This window comes from Ceratotherium simum, chromosome 3 (assembly GCF_057802395.1).
Source record: "Ceratotherium simum simum isolate JZ-2026a chromosome 3, ASM5780239v1, whole genome shotgun sequence".
NCBI classification, from domain to species: domain Eukaryota; kingdom Metazoa; phylum Chordata; class Mammalia; order Perissodactyla; family Rhinocerotidae; genus Ceratotherium; species Ceratotherium simum.
Genome location: NC_141902.1, coordinates 65,321,276 through 65,334,208, shown reverse-complemented (window position 1 = coordinate 65,334,208; position 12,933 = coordinate 65,321,276). Strand labels below are relative to the sequence as shown.

At 40.0% G+C, this 12,933-nt stretch overlaps 1 protein-coding gene across 1 annotated transcript; it reads right to left on the bottom strand.

The window, feature by feature from the left end:
- Positions 1–7,047: 7,047 nt before the first annotated feature.
- Positions 7,048–12,527, bottom strand: LOC106800496 (transmembrane protein 202-like). The gene is made up of 6 exons (XM_087429078.1): positions 12,506–12,527; positions 10,614–10,720; positions 10,024–10,276; positions 9,267–9,413; positions 8,553–8,684; positions 7,048–7,685 (listed from the first exon to the last, which is right to left on the bottom strand). The coding sequence occupies exons 1-6, from the start codon at positions 12,525–12,527 to the stop codon at positions 7,126–7,128; spliced, it is 1,221 nt and encodes a 406-aa protein (XP_087285204.1). The 3' UTR covers positions 7,048–7,125.
- Positions 12,528–12,933: the final 406 nt, after the last annotated feature.

Below are 12,933 nucleotides of genomic sequence, written 5' to 3'. Positions count from 1 at the left end.
TTTGCTTTATATATGTGTGTATATATAAATGTTACATATATTATATAATTCTACATATATATAATAATATATATAATTCTTTTTCACCTTTAAAAAATTTTTACTTTGGACACTATTCCCTATTGATTCATAAAGAGCTTCCTCATTCTCTTTAACAGCTTAATGGCATTCTATTGACTGAATAAATGATAATTTATTTTTCAGTCTCTATGATAGACATTTAAATTGTTTACAGATTTACTTTTATCAATAATCCTGCAGTGAATGACTGCATACGTAAATCACTTCTCGTATGTATCTCTGTAGGATTAAATTCCTAGAAATCGAATTGCTGGGTCAAAAAAAATGTACATTTTAAACATTTCAATTCTTACTGCCAAACTGCCCTCCACAGAGGTAGTATCAACTTACATTCTCCACTCCAAGAGTGTTATCAAAATTTTAAACATTTGTCTACCTGACAGATGAAAATGTTAGCACAGTATTGCTGAAGTTGAACATTTTAAAATATATTCAGGAACCATTTGGATTTCATTTTCTGTGAGTCATCAGTAATTATATGCATCATCTTTTCATTTTCTTGATGGTTCTGTTTGCAGCACAAAAGTTGTTAATTTTGATGTAGTCCAATTTATTTACTTTTTTTCACGTCCCTTGTGCTTTTCGTGTTATATCTAAGAAACCATTGCCTAGTCAAGGTCACAAAGATTTACTCACGTTTTCTTCTACGAGTTTTATAGTTTTACCTCTTACATTTAGGTCTGTGATCCATTTTGAGTTAATTTTTTTGTATGGTATAAATGTATGGGTTTATTTCTGGACTCTCAGTTCTATTCTATTGATCTACATGTCTATCCTTCTGCCAGTACCACACTATCTTGGTTACTGTAGCTTTGTAGTAAGATTTGAAATAGGAACTGTGAGCCCTCCAATTTTGTTCTTTTTCAAATTGGTTTTGGCTGTTCTAGGTACTCTGTACTTCCATATGAATTTTATAATCAACTTGTAAATTTATGCAAAAAAAAGCAAGTTGGGGGCCGGCCCCGTGGCTTAGCGGTTAAGTGCGTGCGCTCGGCTACTGGCGGCCCAGGGTTCGAATCCTGGGCACGCACCAACGCACCGCTTCTCCGGCCATGCTGAGGCCACATCCCACATACAGCAACTAGATGGCTGTGCAACTATGATATACAACTATCTACTGGGGCTTTAGAGGAAAAAAATAAATAAATAAGTAAAAAAAAAAAAAAAGCAAGCTGGGGTTTTGATAGGGATTGTGTTGAAACTATAGATCAATTTGGAAAAGATTGCCATTGAAACAATAGTAAGTCTTTCAATCCGTGAACGTGGGATGTCTTTCCACTTATTCATCTTCTAAACAATGTAACAATATAGTACATTTCCAAGACCCCCACCATTACTGTACCTACCCAAAGGTAACCACTGTTCTTACTTCTATCACCATTGATTCATTTTGCTTGTTCTTTAACTTCATATAGTGCAATCATACCTAGGTAATCTTTGTGTCTGTCTTCTTTTGTTCAACATAATGTCTATGAGATTCATCCATGTTGTTGCGTGTATCAGTGGTTCTTACTTTTCTTTAAAATTGATGTCATAATAGTTTATAACATTGTGAAATTTTAGTTGTACATTATTGTTTGTCAGTCACCATATAAACGTGTCCCTTCGCCCCTTGTGCCCACCCTCCAACCCCCTTCCCCCTGGTAACCACCAAACTGTTCTCTCTGTCCATGTGGTAATTTATCTTCCACATATGAGTGAAATCATGTGGTGTTTGTCTTTCTCTGTCTGGCTTATTTCACATAACATAATACCCTCCAGGTCCATCTGTGTTGTTGCAAATGGGACGATTTTGTCTTTTTTATGGCTGAGTGGTATTCCATTATATGTATATATACCACATCTTCTTTATCCAATCATCAGCCGAAGGACACTTGAGTTGCTTCCACTTCTTGGCTACAATGAATAATGCTGCAATGAACATAGGGGTGCATAAGCTTCTTTGGATTGTTGATTTCAGGATCTTTAGATAAATACCCAGAAGTGGGATAGCTGGATCATAAGGTATTTCTATTTTTAATTTTTTGAGGAATCTCCATACTGTTTACCATAGAGGTTGCACAGTGGTTCTTACGTTTTACTTGCTTTGTAGTGTTTTATCTGTATGAATATACCACAATATATTGATCTAGTCTTCTTTTGGTGAGCATTTGGGTTGTTTTGTGTGTGTGGCTATGATGAATAAAACTGCTATGAACATTCCTGTATGTGAATTTTGGTGAACGCACACATGCATTTCTGTTGGGAATAAACCTAGGAGTAAGATTGCTCGATTAGAGAATAACACATACAGAAAAAAGAAAACTACAAACCAATCTCCTTCATGATAGTTCAAGTCTTTTGTCAGATATCTTCTCCCAGTGTGGTTTGGCTTTTCACCTTCTTAATGGTATCTTTTGATGAACAGAAGTTCTTAATTTTAATGAAATTCAATGTATCCAGTTTTCTTTTATGGTTAGTGTTATTTTTGTGTGCGGGGGTGTCCTGTTGAAGAAATTTTTGCCTACCTTGATGTCACTGAGATATTCTCTTATGTTTTCTTTCAGAAGCTTTATTGTATTTAGCTCTATTCAATTTTATCACATTTAGCTTCATCTATCCACTACCACAGTCAAGATACAGAACAGTTCCATCAACACAAGGATCCCTTCTGTTGTCCTTTAATAACCACAACTCCTTTTCATCCTGCTCCTTCCCCCTTCCTTAACCCTTGGCAACCACTCATTTTTTCTCCATCTCTAAAATTTTGGTATTTCAAGAATGTTATAGGGCCGGCCCTGTGGCTTAGCAGTTAAGTGCGCGCGCTCTGCTACTGGCGGCCTGGGCTCGGATCCCGGGTAAGCACGGTTGCACTGCTTCTCTGGCCGTGCTGAGGCCGCGTCCCACATACAGCAACTAGAAGGATGTGCAACTATGACATACAACTATGTACTGGGGCTTTGGGGGAAAAAAAAGGAGGAGGATTGGCAATAGATGTTAGCTCAGAGCTGGTCTTCCTCAGCAAAAAGAGGATTAGAATGGATGTTAGCTCAGGGCTGATCTTCCTCACACACACAAAAAAAAGAATGTTATATAAATGGAATTATTTAGTGTTTTACCTTTGGGCTTGTTTTTTTTCATAATTCCCTTGAGATCCATCCAAACTGTTGTGTGTATCAATAGTTTGTTCCCTTTTATTGCTGAGTAATATTCCATGGTATTTATATACCACAGTTTAATCATTCACCCATTGAAAGACATTTAGATTGTTTCCAATTTGGGGCTATTATGAATAAAGCTGCTAAAACCATTCATGTACATGTTTTTTGTGTGAATATGTTTTCTTTTCTCTAGGATAAATGCCCTAGAGTGCAATTGCTGGGTCTTATGGTAATTGCATGTTTAGTTGTATAAGAAATGCCAAACTATTTTCCAGGGTAGTTATACCATTTTACCTTCTCGCCAGCAATATATGGTCTGGTTTCTCTGCATCCTCAACAGCATTTGGGAGAATCACTATTTTTCATTTTAGCTGTTCTAATAGGTATGTAGGGATATCTCACTGTGGTTTTAAACGTCATTTTCCTCATGTCTAATGATGTCGAGAGTCTTTTCGTGTGCTTATTTGCCATCTGTATATCCTCTTTGGTGAAATGCCTATTCATGTGTTTTGCACATTTTCTAATTGGATTGTTCCATTTGTGTATTTTTTTAATTGTTGAATTTTGAGAGTTCTGTATTCTAGATACCAGTCCTTTGTCAGATATGTGGTTTGCAAATATTTTCTCCCAGTCATCTGTAGCTTGTTTTTTTTTCTTCCTCTTCTTAATGGAGACTTTCACAAAGCAAAAGTTTTTAATTTTCATGAGATCCAATTTATCAATTTTTTCTTTATTGCTGCTTTTGGTGTCAACTCTAAGAACTCTTCACCTAGCCCTAGGTTCCGAAAATTTTCTCCTAGTTTCTATCCTAAACACTGCATAGTTTTACAGTTTGCATTTCAGTCTGTGATCCATTTTGAGATAATTGTTGTATAAAGTGTGTGGTTTAGCTCAAGGTTCATTTTTTTGGCAACGGGATGTCCCATTACTCTAGCGCCACTTGTTGAAAAGGCTATCCTTCCTCCATTAAATTGTCTTTGCATTTCAGTTGAGTGTATTTGTGTGCATCTAGTTTTGTGTTCTCTATTCTGTTTCATTCATCTATGTATCTATCCATCCACCAATACCACACTGTATTACATAGCTCTATAGCAAGCCTTAATATTAGGTAGAGTGATTCTTCCCACTTTTTCAGGTTTTATTTTTGTTTATTCCTGAGTATTTTATTATTCTTTACTATTATAAATATATTTTATTGTTACAGTTTCTAATTGGTTTATTGCTCATTTTAAAATTAGGTGTTGATTTTTGAATGTTATGTTGCTCTTTTATTTATCCATATAATTAAAGTTTTTTATTAGTTCTAATGGTAAGTTGGGATGGTGGGGTGGAAGAGGAGGATGGAACAACTGACTCTCTGGAATGAGGCATCAGTACTGCTCCTTCCTTAGACCTTCCTCCAAATGCAGGGCCTTTGAACTGGCTTGGTCCCCCAGGAAGGCCTGGAGAGAATCCAAAGGCACACCTTGAAGAGGAGCGCAGTGGAGCAAATATCCCTCTAAAGGTAGAAAAGCTAATTTCCCAGAAGGATGAGAAAGAAAAGCATCACAATTAAATATTGTGTTTTGTCTTGTCTTCATCTACTCTTGGAAAGGGAATTTGTAGAACTGCTTTGCAAAATACTGCAAAGAGAAAATGTAACTGAGAAAACTAAATAAACCCCTCCTCAAACACCAGGGGGTGGACCTTTTCTAAAAACTAGAGTTTTAAACACAATGTTTTCAAATAATTAGCTGAGCCCTTGGATCTCCATAGGGAGACCAGAGACGATATTGGGTGTAAAGATTGGAGAAAGGCAATATTTCTGTGTGTAAGAAAATGTGAGGAAAATGGATATTGTTCCAAAAAAGAATGGGACAGCAAAAAGTAAAAGAAGACAAAGGAAAGAAGGGATATAGGAAAGCCAAGCATTTATGACAAAAGGCTAGAGTCCAAGGAACAAAAATGGCTGAAGATATTTTGTTTTCATTTTGCTTTTTACTTTTTAAGAACAGATTTATTTAAATACAATGTTAAGTTGCTGTGTTGCTATAGCATTATTCTCTCTGTTTCCCAAAACCTTTAGGAAAGTCAGCTTCACATTAAAGACTTGTTGAGTGATTTTTCTCCTAGATGAAGTCTATTTGGTCATTTTTCCTTTTTCAAGAATGAGCTCATTCATGTTTCACCAACTCTGAGCACCTTTGGTAAGCCCCTAGACTGAATTGGGTGTGCTGTGCCTCTTGTGTGCTATTAGAACTCCTCAAAGCCACATTTTACCTTTTATTCTTACTGCCTTTATCTCCCCCTACACAATGAACTGCTTGTTGATGTTTAATATTTTTGATGGATGGATGCTGCATGGGAAGATGGGTATGATTAAAAGAAAATGGAGGTTACAGGTTTCCAAACTAGTCAAATATCTGATGCCTCCATGGTTTTAAGCAAAATTGTAAGAGAGGTGAAGTTTGTCCTTATCAATCTCCCACATTTCTTTCTACTTTCAGCATCCCTGCCCTCCAGGTAATCAGCCCCTCATCCTGCCTGAAAGCTCTCAAGATTCTCTCCCCATCCAGACCTTCCCTTTGCAAATTTTCTTCTTCTTTCTTCTGTCTCAACCATCAAAGCATCTGCTTATTAGTATTTGGCTATGTAATTATCTGATCGATTTAAGTACTCTAAATTAAGATATAACTAAAATTTTAACTATCCTCTTACAGAACTTGTGCTTTAAAACAGACATCTGTTAATTTATATTTACCAGGAGGAATATCTTTTAATGCTTCCCGCCCTGTCCATCCTCTACTGTCTCCTGGTTCCTTATCTAATGTTCCTGAAAGTAAAGTACATGGAATGGGGAGGATATCATTTGTCGAGGCCACTTTTAAAGATGATAAAATTAAGGGCCAGAGAATTTGACTAACTAGTAAGAGGTACAGGCAGGCAGCAATAGTAAAATAGTGACTGTTTAAGGAGTTAAAAGTGGGTTTTCATGGTGAACTACTGATACTGCCAACTGGCTTCTAGTTTCAAAGGCCACAATCCCTTTTGTGAAACCATTTAAGGCCTCCCTGAAATTCCCAGAGTCTAGATGGTACACTCCCTCTCAGAGAGTCTGAGTCATTTTGCCTTTATCTTTCTCTTTCCTATCCAGTTCCTGCAAATAGCTGAAAACAGTGGGAATCACTTACATTTTTAAATGAGATATCTAAATAAAAAATAAGACATGACTTGCCAAAAATAGCCTTGGATGTACAGAACTGAATTTAATTACTCTGACTAGACTAAGTTACCCACAAAAATAACCTGGGGTCATATTGGCCCACAGGAATAATGTCTCTACTGTTTATCATTTATGGCCATAAACAGTTAGCACTAGAGGAAATCTCAGAGTCTGGCTGGCCAATGAAGGATCTTAGGCCCAACAAGTGAAATGTTTGGCAAAAGTCAGCCTGACTAATAAGGAGAGTGAGGACCGAAAATGAGAGTTTGAATTTCTAAACTGAATGCTCTTTCCATTCTGCTGAGATGTTCCATTGTGTGGTCATGGAAATCTGGAAAAGCTGGGTGGCGTGGGCGCTCCATCTATTGCCAGCCTTTCCCAGTCAGAGCACACAACAGTAACATGGAAACTTCCTTTAATAAGCTTTTCATCACTTTCATTGGGATTCTTAAGTTGTTGGTACCTTTCACCTAAACTACACAAATGACTTTCTTTCATTCATAATATCAACTTGTTCAGTGAACAAGGCATAATCTAAGGAGGGTTCAGCAGGGTCGTTACACTGTCATTTCAGAATTACCTCTGATACTCCTACTACTCTTCATACAGACCCAACAAAACATCTTCAACCCTGAAGGGAAACCTCTCTGCTAGGCTTTTTTATTTTTAATATCTCTGTCCTCTATTACCTTATATCTAATATTAATTTTTTGTCTTGTCATCATCATTTTTCTCAGCTAAATCTCTGTTCTCATCATCCCTGTCTTCAGTCATTTTCTTTTCCTTACCCTCAAGTCTATTGCTCAACATATCACTCGTCTCGTTCCCTGTTGTTATCTCTGCCTCAGGCCTTGGCTTCACTGTGTCAACTGGTTCTATCTCAGTAGCTAACCTTGCCTGAGTTATTAACCCATCCCTTATTACTGATTCATTTCCTATCTCTGGCTCTGTCTGGGTCCTCGACTCGGCCTGGGTTTCTGGTTCTGGCTGAGCTGCTAGTGCTTTTTGGGTCTCTGGCCCTGTCTGAGTCTCTGGCTCTGTCTGGGTTCCTGCCTCTCTTTGGGTCCTTGATTGTGCCACTGAATTTAACTGCCTTTCTGGTACCTGGCTCATCCATGGAGAAACTCCTACATTTGTCTCAGAAAGACCCAATTCCACCGTGGCTATATTTCCTATCCTTGTCCTTGTTATAGGGATCATGAGGAGATTTTGATCTGGAGAAGAAACCCGAAAACTTATGTGATTGAATCCAGAGAGGAACCCTAGAGGAAAAGAAAAGGTCAGGGTCAGCATTGTGGATTTGTAATCGGTAAAATCTCAAGTCATCAAACACCCCTGAAGAGTAGCACTGGCTTAATTATAATGGAATTTGGTTAACAATACATTTCTGAATATCTCGTTCATTATCTTTAGGGACCTGGGATTCAAAACATTGATCCTACGTTTTCTGTAGTACAATATTTCCCAGGGGTATACAAGCCAATTCACTGGGGCACAGGAAGAAAATAGTAGGTTTTTTTTGCATTTTTAGCAAATTGTGTTTTAAATTCTATTTTTGAGTGTATTTTACAATGTAATAAATATATTAGTGATGTAATACAGGTACATATTTTATAAATAAACATATATCTTTTTTGAATGCTTGCTACAAAGTGTTTTATTAATAGGGTGTGTGATGCAATGGTTTGGAGACCACTGTTGTAGTTACTTAATAAAAATAAGTATGTGGCTTAGAAGGATTAAAGGAGAAGTGTTATACAGGCAAAACTCCTATGTTATTGCTCTGCTTTATGATGGTAATATTACAAAAGAACATATGTTAAAGCTTTATTTTGAAGATCCATAAAAGTGGAGAGGTTATTTGATATGATGAAAGGAGAGGAAAATTTAGGAACTACCTTCTCGAAGGACAGAAGAATCTTGCTCCTGTCTGCACATGGTTATTATAGAAAAAATGTTTTAGATAAATTGTTAGCACTTGCTATTAAGGCTTGTACACTGACATGGAAATGACTCTTGCAGAGCTCTTCCAAATTATGAGATTCTAATATACCAAATAAACAACAAAAAGAAAGAAAGGAGAACTGCCTTTTCTGTGCCTTCACTATTTAACAGGAGCATTAACTCACCAGCTGTCATGTAGAAGATACTGCCCCACCAATTGAGGCGGTAGACTAATAGGAGACGGGGCTCCAAGACATTCCCACTGTACAATTTCACTTGCATCAGGAACAAAATGAGGCAGAGGAATAGACAGGTGCCTGGGATCAGAATGAAAACTATCACTACCCATCATAACGCTCCTTCCACCGTCCCTCCCATCCCACCCTCCTCCCTCTCTTTGCGCTTCCTTGTCACTAGTCATCTCAATTATGCCGTGGAAGCCTATTACATGGCAGTGGTCCTGGGAAGACCCATTTGGCAATTGACTAAGTGGGAGAGTGAAGGGCTTTTGCTTTGACTAGAATAAGGTTGTCAAGGTGGAGCCTATAGATACGATGGACCGAACAGGTAGCTAGCTAGCTACATAGTAATTTTCTGGGTGCCAGAAGGGGTTCCAGCCTATAATATCTCCCCACTAGTCTGTCAGATAACAACTTTTGGAGATGTTTCCATTGGGTTAAACATAATCTCTTCAAGGTCCCCTCTTTAAGAGGCAATAGCTCTGTAAGGAGTAAAAGTTTATCAAAAGCTTTCTTCCCTTTGGGAAGAGACAAGGGTCCTATGATAGTAGAATTCATGTGAAGCTGGGAATGACTTGGTAAAAGAAGGGGAAATGGCACAGGAAGGGGAAGAAATACAAGGACTCTAGGGACAAATTTTCCAACCTCATCATGTTGTACCTGAGATGAAACAGAAGATGGATATGCCCAAATCTATGTAGGTTTTGTCTCCTGGCCCTCTGGTGAGAGAGATGCTGAGCCATATAATAATAATGAGGATGGAGAGGGCAGAGATGAGGAAGAAGGTCCTGGAGTATTGGAGGTAGTCTGCCAGGGGAAGGGGAAAAGGAGAGGTTTGGCTGGAGCAGAGGTGAACTCCCATTAAAGAAGGCTAGACGGGGTCTAGGGAAGGGAGTGAGGGACAGAGGAGGATGGAATCAGGGCTTGTCTTACATGTAATGGAGTCAGAGTACGAAGCCACCAAGTAGGTGGCTTCACAGGCACCAGTAAGGACCCTCTTCCCATCTCCTCATTAACATGTGGAATTCCTTTAACAAGGAAAGAAATAATTTATTCCACAATGAGAGAAAAGTTGAAATTATAACTATAACCTTGGGAGGTATGTTATGGAGTAACTTTCATTTTAAGGTGTAAATAAACCTCACGGTCATTGCAAAGGTAAGAAAAAGCACAAGCTCACGGGGCGTTATCTTCCAATAACTAAGGGGCTATGTTTTTTAAGTCATTGGGGGAATCTAGTCAAGACAAACTTGGGCAAATTTACCCTGTTTGGAGGAACAGTCCTGACATGCTTGTGAATCAAGGGAGAAAAGATGGGGCGGGGTTGTGGGAAGGAGCAAGGGAGAGTGGCAAGCTGTGGGGAGAATCTGAGCAGATCTACCAAAGGAGGGGGCTCTAGGATTTGGAAGGCACTCACAGGGTGCCTCTGGTGTGTGGCTCCAGCAGAGATCATTGTGGCACAAGGTCCAGAGCCCCGCCAAGAGTCTCTTCTTGTCTTTCAGCACCGTGAACTGCACCCAGTGGAAAGGAGTCAAGCAGAGTAGCAGGACGAAAATGAAGCCCATGAGGCCAGCACAGAACATTCGAATGTAGCTTCGGGTCCTCTCCAGGAGCTGTCGCTGGTAGGCTGGCATAGAAAAGAAGCGGTGCATGCGGTAGGAAAGAACTGGCTGTGGTGGGGAAGGAAAGAGGGCATCAGCAAAGGAATCTCATCTCAGGCATCTCCATCCCCACTCACAGTAAAGACAAGCCGTGGGCCCCACACTGGGGGGAATTCCTCCTCCCTCTACACGTCAGGGTCTTTTTCTCCTCTGACTCCAGAGCCTCCCAAGGTTTTTATTTTTTTAATATTAATTTTTAAAAAATATTCCTTTTTCACCTGTCCCCACGTAACAAAAACCAAAATGGAGTGACTTTTGCCTCTCTCACCTTGATATTTCCCCCTTGCCATACACAAGCTGCTTTTTCCAACTCCACCAATACCCAACCTACAAAAAGTTTCCTCACCCTGTATGTGGGGTAGCCCAGTATGCTAGCATTGTAAACACTGTGGAAGTTTATAGCACTTTCTTCCCTTCTTTCCATCCTAACTTCCGGCTCACTGCTCTTCTTAACTGCCGTGGAACCTAACCGGCTCTGCCCTAACACCCTTTCCTGCCCCTCCCCCACCCCAGGGGACAGAACCCACAGGAGGCAGGACACATAACACGGGTGCAGTGTCTCTGTCTCACGTGCCAGATTTGGTCCAATTCCTTTCTCCTACCCAGGTCTCTGCTGGGCTCCAGACACCTACAGCAAACTGCCTGCCGAACCTGGGTTTCTCACAGACACACCACACCCGAGAGGTCTTTAAGAAATGGAGTCATTCTCATTCTCTCCCTCCTGCACCCTTGTCCTGTGCCCGTTTCCTATCTCCCACCAGTCAATCACAGTGTGTCCTGCCAACTCTACCTCATTAATGTTCTCAAGCCCATCTTATATTTCTGTTTCCGCTTCTTAGAACATCTCTTAGTCATCTCTGTCCTGGATTTCTACAACAGCTTTTTCCCTGGTCTCTCTGCTACTAGGCTTGCTCTCTTTCAGTTTATTCTCCACACAGTTACCAAGATTTATGCCTCTAAAATGCAAATCTGATTGTGTCTCTCCTCTGCTTAAAATACTCTGATTGCTTCCCACTGCTATGAGGTAAAATTGTAACTTGTTAGCATGAGTTGCTAAAACTTAGCAAGATGGGGTTTCTGCTTGCTATCCAACCTCATTCAATCATTCAATACCTCCTCTTTGCCGGGGGTTGTGTTAGGTACTGAGGGTGCAGTGATGGTTGGATATCTTCCATGTGTCCCTCTGGATCCACGCTCCATCCTTGTTCAAGGAGGCTGACTAATATGGACTACCTCAATGTGTTCCCTTGCCATCCAGCTTCTGGTTAGATTTGACCAATGGCAGGCTCGAGCAGAAGATCAGAGGTCCATGGCTGGCCTGGTGGCTTAGCAGTTAAGCATGTGTGCTCCGCTACTGGCAGCCCGGGTTCGGATCCCGGGTGTGCACCGGCGCACCACTTCCCCGGCCATGCTGAGGCGGCATCCCACATATGGCAACTAGGAAGATGTGCAACTATGACATACAACTATCTACTGGGGCTTTGGGGAAAAACAAGGAGGAGGATTGGCAATAGATGTTAGCTCAGAGCTGGTCTTCCTCAGCAAAAAAAGGAGGATTGGCATGGATGTTAGCTCAGGGCTGATTTTCCTCACAAAAAAATTAAAAAATGAAAATAAATAAATAAATAAATAAAGATCAGAGGTCCGGCAATCAGTGTATTTATTCACTGATTCTCTCCTTACCGGATTATTGAGGGGTTTCCATGTCCCTTTACCTAAGGTAGAGTTCCTGACAAGCATCCGTCTCCATAGAGCCAGTCTTTTCTGTTCTGGTGACTGCTCTTTTCACTTAAGTGATCAGGCCTAGGAGTAGTAATGACTTTTCCCACTTATGGTTTTCCCAAATCATTTTCAGTTCAAAGGGGACTTTGTAAATAGTCCCTTAACTCTCCCAGATTAACCAGTCTGAGCAAGCCATCTGCTTCCTGCCAAACATGGTCCTTATTGTCAAGAAGCAGAAGACCTAGTGACATCTAGGCTCATTCTCTCCCTCCTTCTCTCCTTGTGCTCCAAACAACTTTATTCTTTTTTTGGTGTCTTAAACCCACCTTGGTCCTTCCTTTGCACATGGTACAAATGGTATCTATCTCGCACGTGGTATCTATCACACTTCCCACCTCATTTTTGTCTGGGTTAACATTAGTCAAGATTCATTTTAGTCTAAGCTTTTCTGGAAAGACTTCTCTGAAGCCAACCCTCAACCCCAGACTTTGTGCTCCTACAGCACTTTGTGCTTACCTCTTTCATAACCTTTATGCATAGTATTGCAATTTGTCTGTATTTCCTTCTGGTTTGTGAACTCGTTCAGCAGCAAGGACTTATTCTATTTAGCTGTGTATACTCAACATCTGGCACAGTGCTTGGAACATCATAATGATTCAGGAGATATTTCTTGACGGAACGAAAATTAAAAAAGGTAGAAAGAGAAGGAGTGGACTTCTGGTTTCCAGTCTGACATACAAGGAACTTGGAAGTTTTGACTCCATTATAACAACAAGCAAAAAGCTAAACAAACTGAAAAATCAATAACTTTTCTCAGATTCATCAGAGAAGTGAGATCACAAGGCAAACTGTGGCCCCCAAAATTGGAGAGAGAGAAAGGCGAATGCAGAAAATCACAGCTTACTAGGCAGAAACCTCTGCAGGAACCAGTACCAGGGAAGAAA